The 17,637-nt window shown below is 36.5% G+C and overlaps 2 protein-coding genes across 2 annotated transcripts; both read left to right on the forward strand.

The window, feature by feature from the left end:
* Positions 1,152-3,826, forward strand: LOC18790088. Its single transcript, XM_007223364.2, has 6 exons — positions 1,152-1,593; positions 1,723-1,878; positions 2,498-2,572; positions 2,706-2,831; positions 2,943-3,038; positions 3,442-3,826. Exons 1-6 carry the CDS (start codon positions 1,485-1,487, stop codon positions 3,516-3,518), a joined length of 639 nt encoding a protein of 212 aa, XP_007223426.1. The 5' UTR covers positions 1,152-1,484; the 3' UTR covers positions 3,519-3,826.
* On the forward strand, positions 13,556-17,351 carry LOC18789863 (VAN3-binding protein). Its single transcript, XM_007223046.2, has 7 exons — positions 13,556-14,021; positions 14,338-14,448; positions 15,197-15,617; positions 15,731-15,961; positions 16,285-16,334; positions 16,550-16,607; positions 16,758-17,351. The coding sequence occupies exons 1-7, from the start codon at positions 13,716-13,718 to the stop codon at positions 16,970-16,972; spliced, it is 1,392 nt and encodes a 463-aa protein (XP_007223108.1). The 5' UTR covers positions 13,556-13,715; the 3' UTR covers positions 16,973-17,351.

Genomic DNA, 17,637 nt, shown 5'->3' on the forward strand with positions numbered 1-17,637 from the left:
TAGTCCACTAGCAACAGTGTTTGATAGCATGTTTGAAGGTAAAACCACATCCTAAACCTAATTATATGAAAACTATACCATTCAGTTAGGTGTTCAAATTTCTTTGTATTAGTTGAAGGAGTTGAAGAGATCACAATTCATAGAATCATCATCACCACTATTTGGCTTCCACCGAATGCTTCTGCTTCTGCTTCTGCTTCTGCGGTTAGACAAGTTTGGATGGTACACGCTAAGAAATTCGGTGGTCCGTGACCCATTGAGCATTGCCAAACCTATGAGTAGCATATAGCTCGTTAATGGCGGGGCGTATATTTCAAAGATGATTGTGCATTTCCAACGGCCCTTCCCTTCCCTCATCACGTTTGAAATTTCCAACGGCTTTAAACTTTCATTGCCAACTGCCAGTTAGGTCGGCTATTGCTTAAACTTCAAGTATAATTCATTTTTCTTCTAAATTTTGCTTTTTCGAAGTAAAGCTTAACATTTCTTCAAAGTTGAGAAAGGCTAAAGCCAAGTGGAGCAGAGGAAGTTAATATTTCATGTTATTCAAGACTCATCTGATTGAATTGTGACTTGTGTTAAAGAAAATTGATCAAGGTAGTGTGCTAGCAACTTGCACTCGAATTATTTCCCTTGCCGTATATCTATATATATAAAACAAAAGGCAGAGAATGGTGAAACATTTAAAATACCAGAAAATGCCCTTAGTTAATGCAAACATATTGAAATTATTAATTAAATGAGGATAATATGGTAAATTCATAATTTTTCGTATTAAAAAAATTAAAATTAAAAGAAAATTCAGATAATGGATCCTATTTTTATGGAACACAAATATCCATTATCTTTTTTACTTCTAAAATAAATTTAAATTTTTTTTTAAAAAAATCTCTCGCATGCGCGGAAGCGCGTGCAGAAAGGCTAGTTATAGAGTAATTTAAGTTATCGTTTTGTAAAAAATAAAAAATAAAAGTTATAATAAACATTTTAATATGAATAGTACATGTGAATATATTGAGAAACCATTTAAGTAAATTTAGGTTTTAACCAAGCAAAATCTTTTTCAAAAAAGACAAAAAAACCTCTTAACTTTCAAACTAAAAACATACAAATGTAAAAAATTCTTTAAAAAATTCAAAAATAAATAAGAGCAATTTTGTCCATATAAACTTCTTTTAAAACATTTCTCTCTCCTTTCAAAGTCACCCAAGAATTTAGTGCAGAGGATTCAAACCCCAACTTCCAACAACCCACACTTTCACATGTAAAGTCTATAAACCTCTTTACATCTCAGCCACGTTGACGCGATATCGTATCTTAACTGCTGAAGCTGCCAAATTAAAGACATCTCTTCCTAAATACTTTCAAAGTCTATCAACAAGTCAATTTAATCACCAGCATTTTCCTCACCGCCCTCCGCTTATCTCTCCTTCCATTTCAGCTTAACCTTGGCTTAGCTTGTTTGCATGTTTCAGACTTGAGATATGGCTTCCACCTTTCTCTGTGCTCCGCTTGCCATCTTGCTTGCTATTCAGTCTGTCTCTGCTGATCCATTGGGCAGCTTACTTGCTCCTATCTTCTCTCCAATCTTGGGTTTGTTTCATTTCACTCTTCTTATATCATCAGTATTTTTTGGTTTGGGTTTTGTTACTTTATTTATTTCTTTATTGGGTTTTCTTTGATTTTCATAAATTTTTTGGGGATGTTGATTTCCGATAACAGATGATGTGTGCAAACAAGTAGAATGTGGAAAAGGGACGTGCAAGCCTTCTAGCAACAGCACTTTCCTTTTTGAATGTGAATGTGAACCTGGGTGGAAGCAGACTTCTTCTAATCACACTGATCACCTCAAGTTTCTCCCTTGCGTGATTCCCCAATGTAAGGCCTCCATCCTTCAATCTCCCAAATGAGCATTCAAATAGATTATGGATTATATGTTGTTAAAGCAGTCATTTGCTGTTTATAAGTCAAATAAATTTGTTATGGGAGTGTTTGCTTTTCTGTATAGCACGTGCAGATGGAGAAAATCTTAGTACTGATAGTTATTGATTTTTTAGTATTAGGAAATCTAGTTTAGATGTAGAGACCAAGAGAGATATGACCTTCCAATTGTAGGGAAGAAAGAGAGAGCAAGTTACAACATAAAGATTGATAAACCAAAACATAAGTACTTTTTGGGGTACAATGAAGTCAAAGTGTGTCCATGACAGGAAGCTCAGCCCGAAAATCGTTTATAAAAAATGCCCGTTTAATTCAATTTGGTAGCGCATGTTCTTCACAGACTAACCTTGTCTTGGACTCCAGTCATGTTGAAATTTTTTTGGCTAGGCTTAATGGAGATAAGCATACGCATGTAAAGATAAGTCAAAGATTGGGATCATAAATTAATTGGTGGATATACATCCTTGGTTTTAGATATTTACTTCCTTTTGTTATTTGGATACTTTCTTGCTAATATCATGGCTTTGATGATGCTGATGGTTCTGGATGTTTATAGGTAATCTGAATTACTCCTGCACCAAAACGCCAGCCCCTGAACCAAGCAAAGCCAATGATTCATCAATCTTTGATCGTATTAACTATTAACCCCTGTACTTTTAAATATATTTATCTATTAAACTATCACCAGCCCTACACACTGCATAATGTTGTTTGGTTTTCTTTCCTAGCACACATTCACGCATTTTATAATTTTGGTCTTATAGCTTGCTTTTGGAGTTATTGTGGACGTGGATCATGCAACAAGACATCAAAATTCACATACAACTGCGAATGTGCAGAAGGTTATTATAATCTTCTAAATGTCACTGCCCTCCCTTGCTTTGAAGATTGTAAGTGCATATACCTAGAAGCTTTTAAATAATGATGTGCTGATGAATAGTTATGCAACAATTGTATATCAGAAGACATTGTCTGACTTGAGTTTCATTGCATTCATTAAGGTGCAATCGGGATGGATTGTGCAAACCTTGGGATTTCAGTGTCAAATAAATCTGCTGCTTCAGCACCACCATTAGCTGACAATGCAAAGAATCAAGGTGAGGCTAGCAACTCAAGCAAGATAATTCTACATTACTTTTGTTTTTTACTGTCTGATAGTAGTTCCAGCCACGGTTCAATACATAAAGCTCAAATTTGGAGATCCAAAAAATTTAGATAAACAATTATCTTATTCAAAACAGCATGTTTGACTCCCTTGTGTTGATGATGTACTCTGGAAGATGTTAACAACCCGGCTTTTTAAAATCATTTGATTAAAAAGATTGACCAACAACAGGATGGTTCAGACTTGACTTTGACACTTTAGGAGCTAATTTACTCATCAATTTTTAGTTGAATGGCCTCCAACAGCTACATCAAATTGAGTATTATAGTTTTTTTACCTTCGTATTGATGATCACGCGTTCACTCCGTTTTGTCTTCGTGTTTTCTCATTTACAGCTAGCTCAATGGTACAAGTAAACTCTCCTACATTGGTGATCCTGATGCTGTTTGCTGCTATGCTTCATTGGAAATAGAGAATTAGTTGTTCCAGGCTGTTTTTCGCACCACACCTTTGAACCCGTGGTTGATTGCTGCGGTATTTATTTGATATCTGCTGACAGATTTAGTTAGCTCTCACGTTTGGATATAGATTTTCCGGTCAGATGAATAAGTTACAAGATGTATTCAGGGAGGTGCTGATCTCATTCCTAAACTCATTTTTCACACATAGATAGAGTGAAGAAGACTTTTGTTTGTTTTGTACATAATTGATAACCCTGCTGTTGCTGGCTACTGGAATAAGAGACATAAGTTCATGTTTACACTTGGGTTTTTGAACTTCCTTTCATGATATTTGTTTTGGTGGGGAAAGAGACTTCTCTCCTCATATTTGCCTCTGCAGTTGATTGAACCTGATTGCAGGGTCAGATGCCAACCTTGAGCAATCCTAAGGGTAGACTGCAATTTTGAGCTCAGAAGGGAAAACTATTCATGATTATGTGACCAAGTATTCTAAAGAGGCCAGGACTCTGTTCTACAATGTGGGGGATTTTGGTGAGGAGGTTGAATGAAGGGTTCAATCCAACCATTCAATCATTAAAAAAGTTCAAGTCCAATATTTTTTTTTCTCTTGTTGGATAGTGGGGATTGAACCCCTCATTATAGCACTTCTGGGGACTCTTATATCAACTCTTATAACTTTATATTTCAGAATGTGTTTGGGTTCAAGTTCACCATGCATGTTCCAATTTGTTTGGGTTCAGTCCACTTTTTCTCTTACATCAGTCCCAGTCATGAAGACCAAGGCCGTTGCATACGTGACTTATAGGCCCAAACAATTTTTAAAGGCCTATCATTCATTACAAAGGACAGTTTTGTTTTGTTTTTTTATAGCCAACATAGTAACATACATATGGAAGTTGGCTTGGGATTATAAACAGAAAAAAGATATGACTTTTGCATGAATTTTCAACATCATTTTTGTATTGACCCTATCTTTGGTTGGTTGTTTTTGGAATGGAAGGAAAAGATTCTCCCTTTCTTTGTGAAAATTTGGAGGGAAATGGAAGAGAATTGGATGGACCCTAAGACCCAAACCCATGAATCTCACATTTTCCAGTCTTTAAATGGAAGGGATGGGGAAGAAAATTTTCTCAAATACGCCCTCTTCACAGTATTCAAGTTAGGAAGAACAATATTTTTTGTGTATTCAGAATTGAGAGATCTACAACTTTTACTTTTTCACATACTTTGATCTACTTTCCTTCCAAATTGTAAAGTTGAAGATACATGAAATCCAAAAACCTAAATAAATACTGTCTCAAAGTTCACCAATCAATCCCTCATCAAACCCTTTGAAAAAGCAAACAAGAAACAACCAATAAACTAAAGCCTAAAGGCAAGCTACCCTTGTCCCTTGCTTGTTGTGACCCCGCAAATCCCATCACATTAAATCTTAAACCCCATATGACCTTTGCTCAGCTCACACCTCTCAATCGGCGGCGTACGGCCCACCATTTAAATTTATAGGCATCATCACACAGCTCTGTAGGGTTTAGAGGCTGCCAAAGGCAGAGGACCCTTGAATTTTTATGTCATTTTAAAGGAACCCAATTACACTTTTCCTAGCATTTGAACTACAAGTGAGCCTAGCAAAGTGCCAGTGTAGAGTGCCAGTCAGTGCCACCATCCCTCTCTCATTTTTCTCTTCGAATGTCGTGTGAATTATTGACGTCCTCTGCTTTTTTCTACTTCTTGGTTTTTGTTCCTCTCTCTCACTAGTCACAGTAGGTTTCCTCTTCTTGCTCCAAGTTCAATTCATGCCCCTTATGCATCTGCTCATTTTTGGCAACCTCTTTGAAATTTCAAGGAGAAGGGGGCCCCTACCAACCCTTGTTTTAATGTTGTTGCTTTGCTACGTTTGTGTATGTATGTAAAATTTAATCTCTGTTTTTGGACTGTAGCAGTAAAAATTGTTTGAAGTCTCCTGTGGCTGGCTGGCCTTTGGAAATTGGATCTACAACAACTCTACATGTCATTTCCAACAGTCCATGTCTCCGCTGTAAACCTTGTCAATCATGTCTGTCTAATCTTTCATCATCAAATGGGAAATAAATAGTGGGTTGCTCTCTGCTTTTTAATTATGATTCAAAAAAAATCACAATTTTCATCCCATAATCCAAAAACAAAACAAAAAAAGAATTTATGATATTTATTTCACGAATCAATATCGTGAGTGTTGTTGACCGGAGTCCCCACCATCTCTTCGTTTGCATGTCATCAGATCAGAGCAAGTTAGTCTTATCCATGTGGCAAATATCATGATTGCAAAGTTGGATTAATATTATATACTAGTTGTAATGCTATTGGAATCTTGGAGAACCTAGGATGTGCACACAACTTCTTCCCCCCCGCCGCCCGCCCCCCAGTGGCTTTTTGGGGCCGTGAGAGGCTGTAACCCATTACTACCTCTCGGAGTTCTTCCTGAGAAAAAAAAGAAAAAGAAAATGGAATAATAGCAAAGATATAAAATTTAAGAATATTTACCATCCGAAGTCCTAATTACGATTCCTTCAAATATCTTTTGCATCAAAAAATAAATCCATGTTGGCCTATAAAAGTTGTATATATGTGAATATTCAATCAAATATCAAGAAAATAAAGAGTTTGTGCGGTGTGGAAGTTGGCCTCTTAATCAAATCCATTCGTTTCATGGACCATGATTACGTAATTAGACGTACCAATTTTATTTTCTTCCAACCGAGTTGGATAGGCAATTGGTAGGACAACTTGTAATTGACACGTCATCTCATAAGTCACATTAGGGCTCTCACAAATCACACAATATATGCAACTATATAATTAAGACATCGAGGAAGCTTTGTTGACTTATTAGTATCACAAGGTGCTGTGCTTTGGTGGAGATAATCAAAGATTCCAATGAAGCTCAAGTTGAAAGTTTTTAGGGATGCAATATAGAGATGTTGGTTTCTTCACCATCTTTGCAGGATGCCTTGTCATCCACACAAACAGGGTGTAAGTTGGTGGTGGGTTTTAATGCTCCATAAAATCATCTCCTTTCTTCCCTTGAGTTTATAGTTCTGTCCCATCTACTCATCACACATCATGCCATGTCGATTCTTTAACATACCTTGAGCTACCTGCAAATATCAAAATCCTAGCAATTGGCCCGCCATTGCAGATTTTTTTTCATTTGATTACTTTACTCTAAACAAAAAAAACCTTGCAGCTGGTTAAGAAATAAGACCAAAATGGCAAAAGCGGTAGTTATTTACTGATTAGATTTATATTGTCAAACTATGAATCAGGACGAGCATTGTAGCTAGTGCATAAGGTCACCTAGAAATACGCGTATTATATGAATTTTAATGATGGAAAATGAAATCCTTTTGTCTGTCCCTAGTTCCATGCACCACAACGGTTTAAATCTCTTTATGTTATTATTATTTATTAAGATAAGATGTGTGGCTCTTTTAAACAAAGAAAGCATGGCTCCTAGATCTCAATCAGGGAATGCATCAGTATAAATGACTGAATTAGAAAGGATGAAAGCAACACAATCTCTCTTTCAAGTATCAATTTTTGCTGTTTGCTTTGACTATTATCTAATGCCGTAGGTGTATGATTTTCAAGCATTAAATGTAGCTACTGGCCTGAGATATAGTAAACCAAGATAAGGACAGTCGTTTGCTAGGCCTTCATGAGGACATAGGGGAAGGATGGTGGTGTTGTCGAAATGTGTGGAGGTGGACCGTGGGTGACTACTGGAGGTATTATGTCTCAGAATTTACTATCAATGCGTTTATTGATTGCAAGGCAAGATCTAACGCAACGCATATTAACAAGGGAATTCAATACATATTCCAAATTCATCGTGGTGGTAGTCTAATGATGTTGTGGGGAAGCAAATTGTCGGAACTCACACACCAAATATGTCGGTATCGTCTTCAATTGCTTGGTTTAACTAAAAGGCTCCATATCAGTATGTGTGAGTTAATTCTTTATTTACCAATTAATGACTCTTACGAAACATAAGTGAGATTTCTTCGTAATTCTAATATGAATCAATTTTTCAACAAATTAAGTAACAGTTTGTGTTTAATATCGTGCGCAGAACCCCACACACAGATGCTCGCTCTCTCCCAAGTTTGGTTTGGATTCATCAAGGTGTTATTATACAAAAGCGTCGAAATGGGTAGCTAATTATTATCCCACCAATGCTGCCTGCATTACCATGTTAAATAATTAGTTCTAGGGATGCCATTACCAATGCACCCACAAAAGCCAAAGCAAGTTGTTCTTCCTCTCCCTGCCACAACCCATTTCACACCCAAAAGCTTTGTACCGGAGAGCCAATTAATAAGTGAAAAAATTATCTTACATGTCATTATGTTATTGATTGAAAATAGTAAAAAGTGATATTTCTGTTGCATGAAAGTCTTTCTCATTGCCCACCAACCTATCACTCCATCAACCTACAGTAAATTAATGTCAGTATAGCTCTCAACTCTCAACTCTGTAACTAAATTGTGTAAATTAACTGCTGTCCAGACCCTTTTGGAAAGAAAACTTTATGAAAATTACCAATAAGAAAGTCAAGAAGAAAAAAAAAACTTCTGCTTTGAACTCTCATCCTTGAACATTTGGTATGTAGAAGGAAAAATATTCTCTTGAGAAATAAAGTATTGTCAACTTTTTTTGTCCATCCATAAAATTCAGGGATTAAAGAGTCGAATTCTAATAGTAGCGATAAAAGAAATGCTAGTAACCTTCTCTCTAACCTTTTTCTTTGGACTTTCTTCCTTTTTTGCTTGACATGTGTCATTCTCTTTACACTTAAAACAATGTCATTAATATATTATACAATTTAACTTTTGCTTTCCAACTTTGCCCTTATTAAATGTATTCAAAAAAAATTCACAACTTTCTTACCTTTTTTTTTTCTTTTTTTTTTTAACATCAATTATTTTTTTCAAGAAAATGTCTAATTTTTTCAAAAAAGAGGAAATGTCCGTTTTTTTTAAAACACAAAGGACTTTTTTTTTTTCTATCTAAACCCTTTGTGTTAAAATAAAAACCAAACATTTCCGCTTAAAAGCATATATTTTCTTTAAAAAAATAATTGATTTTAGAAAAAAAATAATGAGAGTATCTCCGACCGATATGTCAAAAGTGCCACATAAACATTTAACGGCTAGAAATAACATCTCACATCACTCCAACAGAATTTTCAAAGTTGATGTGGAATGAAGGCTGGAGGTTCAGCTGTTAATTTTGACATTCCAAAAGCAAAATGTCAAATTAATATTTTATTATTTTTAAAAGATAGCTGGTTGTTACTTTCATATATTATTTTCCTTTTTTTTTCCTTCTTTATCTAAAATGATTTGACTGTTACAATAATTATTTATTTGACATATCGGGTGGAGTGTAAAACTGTGTAAATGACAAATTGCCACATCAGTCATCAAATTAAAATTTGATGTTTGGTATTTGACACCTCCCTTTGAGATGCTCTAAGATGGTAAAAAAGTTGTGAATTTTTTTTGGATAAATTGAATACATTTAATAAGGGTAAACTTGGAAAGTAAAAGTTAGCTTGTATAATATATTAATGACATTATTTTAAGTGTAAGGAGAACTCAAGCAAAAAATAGAAAATGTCCAAATGAAAAGGTTGCTAACATTACTAGTAGATAATGTGAAGAAAAATATGATTCAAATCATATTGATTGAGCATAAGATTTAGGCTGCACAAACTTCCATAAACTTTCCCATTAGTCTTTTAAGTAGTTACTTAGCAGTAAAGTGTTGGCATAATGGCATTCAGAATCCCACTATTCACACACAGCTAGCCCATATATTTGACCACAGTAAGACACTTTTCCACATTAAAGTACAAGATAGCACAACAAGGTGAAGAAGAAGGAGAAAAGTTGACAAGGGTAATATTGGAATTTGAAAAAGTTCAATCCATAGGGAAGCATAAAATGGAGCCTCTGCTTGGTTCATGTCTGCTTCATTCATTCATTCACGAAGAAGAAACCAAAAAGTATAAATAAAAGAGAAAAAGAGGAAAAAGGCTGCAAACCCTACTGTTTTTTCTTTAAGCTTTTTGGTCTGAAAGGAAGAAGATGAAATCAAAAGAGGGAGATGATGACGTTAGCCAGGCACGCCAACACAACACGCCCCGTTTTAGCCCAAGGTGAGGTGAGGAACCAACGAGCAACAAAATCCCAGAGAGACACTGCCAAAACAAACTATACTAATAGAATCAATAACAGTTTTCCATTTTTATTTTTATTTTTATTTTTTCTGTCAGAGGCTCTCTTACATATTTGTCTCTCTCAAGTGAGCCAAGGCCTGAGGGCTTTGTTGGGAATGAATTTTTCAAAGCATTTTCTGGCCCTACGTGGCAGTCATCGGTGAGGTCCCACGTGAGCCGGATGGATCGTGTATGTTTATTTGATGTTTGAAATCTTTATGGACTGACAAAAATGTTAAGGAATGTTACTATTGAAACCAAGAAAATTGAAGAACCAAACATCTAATCCAGTGAAAGAAAATTGGAGAAGTCATGGTTTTGGGGTCAACTCATGAGTACGATTCAATGAAGGCATGGTTGTTTCTTCTTTTCTTTTTTCTTTTCTTTTTTGCTGTAATGAAGTCATTTGAAAATTCTTCTAAATGTGGCATGGGTTTTTTTCATTAGAGAAAATATATGTATTAAATCTTTGTATTTAAGTTAGAGTGAATCCAATGATTTAACAGTTATGACTAAGTTCACACTAAATACGAATCCATACTGTTGAAAAATCCAACTAGATGCATCCTTTTGCATAATTCATTAACTAATGGCATGCTTATTTACCAATAATAGGTATGGAAAGAAAGAAAATAATTCTAATTTTTAACTTCTCCGCATTTACTAATATATAAGGAATGAAAAAACATGTGAATTCCACTTTAAAATCCGTAATCACACACCTTCAAAATTAGATCAACTATCAAGGTTATTTTCATTCATGTGTTGATTTCATATGGTTAGTAAACAACTTAATAGGAATGACTTTTTCTCATACCAATTCTTTACTTCCTCTATTCCTAAATTTCATAATTCCTTGATAAGTAAATATGTCGTAAAAACGTCTCGAATGTGAATTGACTAATACTTTACATATGAAGTCGAATGACACATTATATAGACCCGTCATCAAAGCTCTATCAAAACTGAAATCCGGAAAAACAAATTCTCTCCTAAACTTTAAGCTTAGTCCAAGGTAATATTACCATTGACATCTTCACAAGCATCCAAAAATTATTAAACAAAGATGAAAGGTAATGCAAACGAGATACAAAAACGAAGTCTCGAATATTTGAGAGATGGATAGGCAAATTAAGGGAAAGTAAGCTCAATAAAAATCTTCTTTTTTTTTCTTTCTTTCTTTCTGTTAGTTATTCGGAAAATTAAAGCAAGTTTGAAGAATGAAAAACAAACAGAAAGGCAAAGAGGCAAAGGACGTTGAATTCAAAGAGGCCCTACTTTTGGTACTGGCATTGAAATTCCTTGTGTTCATGCAGCAAGCACTAGCAGAACAGGAGGAGACTGATCATCAGAAACCATGGGACCCAAGATTACTGGAAGAATGTCATTCTTTGCAGGAAGGCTGAACCCAACCAAAACCCTTAAATCAGCCACCATATACACCATCTGATCAGTCTTCGAGTCCCTTTTCTTTTCTTTATTATTTATTTTTTTAATGTATGGAATGAGCTGATTCAATTCAATCATGAATTGTGGGGGGTGGCAATATTTGTACTGTAAAGTTATATACAACCATGCTTTTATTTATTTATTTATTTATGAGATAGAAGGATAAAACCCAAAAAAAACGACAACTAACTAATACAGATACAACCATGATTTTTGAGGTTTATATCCGTTGTGCAAATTAAGCCATAAACAAAGTCTCTTTTATTTTTCTTTGAAGAGTCATTTGTCACATTATTTTTTTAGTATAACAAATTTTCGTTCATAAAATTTGAACTCAAGATTATCTATCTCCCAACAAGGTAAAGACAAAAAAAAAAAAAACCATGCTGATCAAGTTGTGGATTTTGTGTGTTTCTGTTTCCCCTTGGTGGGGTTTTTTTCACTGTAAAAGTGTTGAACAGAAGCACAAAACTGAAATCTGAAATCTGACATCTGATCAGATTATAATTGAGAAATACAGAAACACGAGGGCAATGGTCCATATATTATATATATATATATATATGGTCCATATAGTAGATGTGGAAGGTGCGACTGCCCATGATTGATCATCTTCACCATTCATTCACTGATAGCAGCAGCTTAATTATGCATCTAATCGCAGGTTCCTCCTCATCACCTCAGTCTCTCTATCTCCTTGCATTGCAATTTGCATGCATTTTGTTAATGGCCCATCTCATTTAATTCTCCAGATGGATACAGTTCACTGGCTCTACCTTGGGTCCTCTATGCTCCAAATGCCAGCCCACCCACCCCTCTTTGTTCAATTGTTCTCACACTTATTATGCAATTATTTTTTTAAACACAACTCCTTTTTCTTATTATTGATATACATAATGATATGTTTTCACTTTTGCAATTGTTCATGCCCGTGCAATTTGAAGTCTAGTGGAAAAACGGTCTTAATTTACAAACATGTGGTCTTAGGCTCGAATTCTCATGATATCTTATGACCTTGGTAGTGCATTGGTGAGAAACCCATGAACTTCGAATCTTTTGATGTCTTATCATAAATAAATAAAATATCTTTCCCAATTATTTTTGGATTTTGGCCACTTTTTTATTTTTTATACAAGATCCTTAACTTCTTGAGCTACAAATCCCTTACTTTTGTTTTTAAATTTATAAGTTGTCAAATCTACAACTCGCTTAGGAGTTTTAATATCTACAATATTTCTCTTAATTGTTTTCATAAAATAGCACCACACTATCAAGAGTTTCAAGGAATGTTCGAATTATGATTAAACTCTTAAAGAAAATAAAATTTCACTTTTAAGTTTTCTTGTTTTTAATAACAAGACGTGAACATTTACTTATTTCTTAGATAGAACAGAAACCTGCCATTTCCCAAGTTCCCAACAAAAATGAAATATTAAAGTCCGTCTTCCAATTCATTTTTACCGCCAACCGACCCAAAAAAAATACAAGAAAAACAAATTGTGTCTTCCGCTCGGTTCGGAGAGAGAAACATTGTACAATGTACAAACAAATCGAGCCGTATGATTTTAATCAAATGTCGTACCGGAAAATGGTCAACACGCTGATTTGCAGCGCGTGTTTCATAGCTCTCTCTGCACCTAGTCACACGATACATACCGAGCCAAATCACATAATGTTATTTATCAAACGTATTCTTGAAAAGCCTCAAACTTAGGAAGACTGTGTGTTATCGAGCAAATGAGATACTAAAATGCCCTTATACTTAACACACCTGCAACTTTATAATACTATGTATTTATGATGTTTAGTATTTTAGTATCAAAATATTTTTAAAAACCAGGAAGCGAGGCCTCGCTTGTCAAAGACGGGGATGACGATGAGAAAATCAAACTCAATATCGTCTTGGTTTGCAAGTGATTAAGATAAGTTATCCATGTACTTGGAGTCATATGTTCAAATAATCAAATCCCCTCTTACTATCGCTTGTATTTAAAAAAAACACACTTTTATTTCACTATTGCCACCCATTGTTCAATTTAATTTAAGTTTTATTTTAAAACAAAGTTAAAGATTGTGACATTTTTAGTAACCCATTGAAGTTCATGCATCAAGAGACTCAATATCCTAAATACACTTGGCACATGTTTAGATTACAGCCCACAAACATTTTTAATGTTATAGAATATTTGGATCCTTACACCTAAAATTCTTCCAAATTTGTAATTTTTGACATAAAAATATTCGTCTCTCTGTCTCTTATCTCTCTCATTCTCTTTTTTCATACAAAAATTCTACTGCCCATTATTTTAATTTTATTCTACTAAAATCCAATCCTCAATACGGCCGCTTGCTTTGTGTGTCTCTCTCTATAAAGCTGGCAACCTTCCCATTCACCTAAAAGAACCTCTCTCTCTGTGTACCCTTCTCTTACTCTTAACACTGAGCACCTCTTTGTAAACTGGTTCACTTACCGCCGTTTCAATTACCACCCACTCAAATGGACCCGGTTCAGGCCGCCATGTTCCGGCCACCGGAAACTCCTCGCGAACCCATGGAATTTCTCTCGCGCTCCTGGAGCGTCTCAGCTCAAGAAGTGTCCAAAGCCTTATCTCCTTCCCCTGGCCAAGGCCAAGGCCCACTCGCAAAGCTCAACCTCAGCTCTGCTGTTAATGGCGGTGGTGGGCCCATACCTGAGGACTTGGCCGGAGAGTTAGACGAGAGTGCTAGTTTTTCTGGGAACCCATTTTCGTTTGCTTCCTCTGAGACCTCTCAGCTTGTAATGGAGCGTATTATGTCACAATCTGTAAGTTGGGTTGAGCAGAGTTGGGATTTTTAGCTTGGCATGTGTGGACAAATTGTGGGATTTTTTTTGGTTTGGTCTTGTTTTCTTGAAATCGATTGTGAAAGTCTTCTTTTTTCTCTTTGTTGTGTTTCTGGTATTGTTTTTTAGCTCCCTCTGTCCCTGTTTTGTTTGGCTCTTTCTGGTATTGGTGGCAAATTGACATTTTGTTTTGGGTTAAACTTTCCATTTCCGGGTCTTCTTCTTCTTCTTCATCTTACTCTTCTAAAATAAAAACCAACCCACATTAATTCACTGTTTTATGTCACTGTTTTTACAGCAAGAGGTATCTCCACGCACCTCAGGTCGGCTCTCACACAGCAGCGGCCCTCTCAACGGTTCCTTAACCGACAGCCCACCTGTCTCTCCCTCTGAAATCGACGATGTCAAGGTTTGTAGGCTCTGTTTGCTATTTATTTACTGTTTTTTAAATATTTGTCGGCGACCACTGTACACGGTTGCCGGAATATGTTAATAACCACAAGACAAGTACGAAAGTATGATATCTGGGTTTAAAGCACGAGTACTGGGTCGTCCCTGACTCACTCTGACCCGGTCGAACATAGTCCCCAGCTTTCCCACTAACCAACGTCCCTTTAATTATAAACCTCCAAAGATGACCAAATCCATGTTGTTTCGCTCTTTTCAATGCGAAAGTTAAAAGCTTTGGTCCTCTGCTTCAGCTAATTAGAAAACCCATTTCATAAATCTGCGTATTTTTAGTGTTCGTAATTGGATTTGTTCTAACTTCGACATTTACAGAAACAGTCTTGGTTTTCTGTCTATTTACAGAGCTAACCAAGCATCATGATTCATTTTGGTCCCCCACAAATGAATTGGTCTACTTTGCACGGTGGTTGTGACCCAAAATCTGTCTCTGTATTTAATTTATGAACCGACAGTGCCACTTCCTCGAGATCCAGTGTGAAGAAACCTATGGCTTCTTCTCACTCAGCTTTCGTTAGATGAGTTATGGACCCCAAGAAGCTGAAGTGGGTCTGTGATTGGTGCCATACACTCGTTACTTCTGTATTTGGGTGGTTTAACATTACATTCATACATATAACATATCCAATTGAGGACTTTCCATCAATGAACCAAAAATCACATTTTTAACTTTCCTTTTTATCTCCATGCAGTATGGCCGCTCAAACAACCACCACAACACCGGATTTAGAGCCACCGGTGCTGGTGGCACCGCCACGTCCGGTGGGGGAAAGACAGTGGGTAGGTGGCTTAAGGATAGGAGGGAGAAGAAGAAAGAGGAGACCAGGGCCCACAATGCCCAGCTCCATGCTGCTGTTTCTGTTGCTGGGGTGGCTTCTGCCATAGCCGCCATTGCTGCTGCCACTGCCGCCTCATCTGGGTCCGGTAAAGATGAGCATATGGCCAAGACTGACATGGCCGTGGCCTCTGCTGCCACATTGGTTGCTGCACAGTGTGTGGAGGCGGCTGAGGCCATGGGGGCTGAGCGGGAACATCTTGCTACAGTGGTCAGCTCTGCCGTGAATGTCCGATCTGCTGGCGATATCATGACATTAACGGCTGCCGCAGCAACAGGTATATAATGTAGATTTGGTTTACTGTTATGGGTATAATTAGAATTGAAGTTTTCGGTTTTTTCTTTGTGTTATGGACTCTAATGCCCTTGAGGTTTGTGGTGTGGATTGCAGCTTTACGTGGTGCAGCAACATTGAAGGCAAGGGCATTGAAGGAAGTGTGGAATATAGCAGCAGTTATTCCTGTCGAGAAAGGGGTAGGAGTAGGTGGTAATGGTAATGGTAGTAACGGTAATTCCAACAGTAGTTTCAGTGGAGAACTTGTTCCTGAAGAGAATTTTCTGGGCATCTGTAGTAGAGAATTACTTGCTAAGGGTTGTGAGATCCTCAAGCGCACCCGCAAAGGTAAACTTTTGTTTGTTTGTTTTTATGTTTTTCATTTGAAATCATTGCAATTATTTACCTCTCTCTATTGGAATTGTGTTGGGGGCATGGTTATGTGGGTGGAAGATGGAAAAATTGCTTCCATCTTCGATGAACTAGGTTGAAATCATTGTAGTTATTTACGTTTGACGATACTTTTGTCCCTTTTTCACTTTGGATTGTGCTTAAATTACTGTATGGGGAGCTAGCGAGTGAAATTTGAATTTGCTTGGAGGTTTTGATTGATGATTTCTGGTTACTACATCCATTCCTAACTGTTATAACTTTGTTCTGCTGAATGCCAGGTGATCTTCATTGGAAAATTGTCTCTGTTTATATCAATAGGACGGGTCAGGTAAAGTTCCTAGCTTGTCTATTGATTTATTTTATTTTTCTTTGACGTAGGGCTAATAATTTGGGTATCAGTAGAACTTTTTGTCATGAATGTGAACTTCATGGGAAAAAAGGTACTCACAGCAAAAGAGACTGCTATGATGAAAGAATTGGATCTGCCTTCTCTTTTCTCTTTTTGTGCTTTCTTTATTTAGTCTGGAACTTCTTTTTGTGCAGGTTATGCTGAAGATGAAGAGCAGGCATGTTGCTGGGACCATCACAAAAAAGAAAAAGAGTAAGTGACTACTTTTGTCTTTCACTAATAATTTGAGCAGAATGGAGGTGGGGGGGTCTTCTTCCATCTGGGGATTTGCAAAAGCTAGCAGTCTAGTGGGAAAAGATCAAAAGGATTCTTCTTTAATTCCATCTTCTTTTGAATTTACAGATGTGGTGCTGGAGGTGATTAAAGATATGCCAGCTTGGCCTGGTCGCCACCTGCTTGAGGGAGGTGAGCACCGGCGTTACTTTGGACTGAAAACAGTTATGCGCGGAGTTGTAGAATTCGAATGCCGGAGCCAGAGAGAGTATGATATTTGGACTCTCGGCGTCTCAAGGCTCCTCTCCATTGCTGCAGAAAGGCACAATAGACATAGGGTTTGAATTGTGTTCTCCAACAATATCAGAGGGAAAACATTTGGCAGATGGGGGAATTGGCAATAGGATATATGGCCGGCTGAAAATTTACATGATGAGTGGGTATTTTGTTTCTTGGCTGTGCTGTTAGTTTGTCTTGCTATTGTAAAAAGGATAAATTAAAGGTTATACCTTATCCCAATTGGCCCCTTTAGTATTGTGGAATATATATATATTTTGGACCTTTGTCTTTCAATTTTAATTGAAAAGAAAAGAGATTGGAATGAGAGGTAGCAAGACCATGTGATCCTAGCTAGTCCCTGTTTTTGCACTGTTTAGGAAAGAAAAGAAGGATCTTGGACTGAGGCAGTCAAAAAAGAATAGAAAAGAATCTCAATTGAGTAAAGAACAAGATACAAGATGCCCTCTTGATTTTTTTTTTTTGTTTATTCATGTGGGTTTTGCTTTTGACCATCCTTGTTGAGTTTTTGGATTTAGTTTAAGGTTTTCAAGGTTGTGAATTGTCTTGCTCTTGGTCTGTAATCTTCCCACTTGATAAACTAGTTTTTTGTTTTGTTTAAGTGAATGGCGGGAGGAGGGCTTAAGAAATATTTAATTAGCTGGGAGGAGAATAAGAGGCTGTTTGTCAGAGAATGTGCCAAATAAGTTAGTGGTAAAAATGATTGCCTCCT

The sequence above is a fragment of the Prunus persica genome, chromosome G1 (assembly GCF_000346465.2).
Source record: "Prunus persica cultivar Lovell chromosome G1, Prunus_persica_NCBIv2, whole genome shotgun sequence".
Classification (NCBI taxonomy): Eukaryota; Viridiplantae; Streptophyta; class Magnoliopsida; order Rosales; family Rosaceae; genus Prunus; species Prunus persica.

Coding starts and splice junctions, on each gene's coding strand:
- LOC18790088 (XM_007223364.2), top strand. CDS start 1,485: ATGGCTTCCACCTTTCTCTGTGCTCCGCTTGCCATCTTGCTTGCTATT. Junction 2,573..2,705: donor TGATTCATCAATCTTTGATC/GTATTAACTATT, acceptor TTGGTCTTATAG/CTTGCTTTTGGAGTTATTGT. Junction 3,039..3,441: donor TGACAATGCAAAGAATCAAG/GTGAGGCTAGCA, acceptor TCTCATTTACAG/CTAGCTCAATGGTACAAGTA.
- LOC18789863 (XM_007223046.2), top strand. CDS start 13,716: ATGGACCCGGTTCAGGCCGCCATGTTCCGGCCACCGGAAACTCCTCGC. Junction 16,335..16,549: donor ATATCAATAGGACGGGTCAG/GTAAAGTTCCTA, acceptor CTTTTTGTGCAG/GTTATGCTGAAGATGAAGAG. Junction 16,608..16,757: donor CATCACAAAAAAGAAAAAGA/GTAAGTGACTAC, acceptor TTGAATTTACAG/ATGTGGTGCTGGAGGTGATT.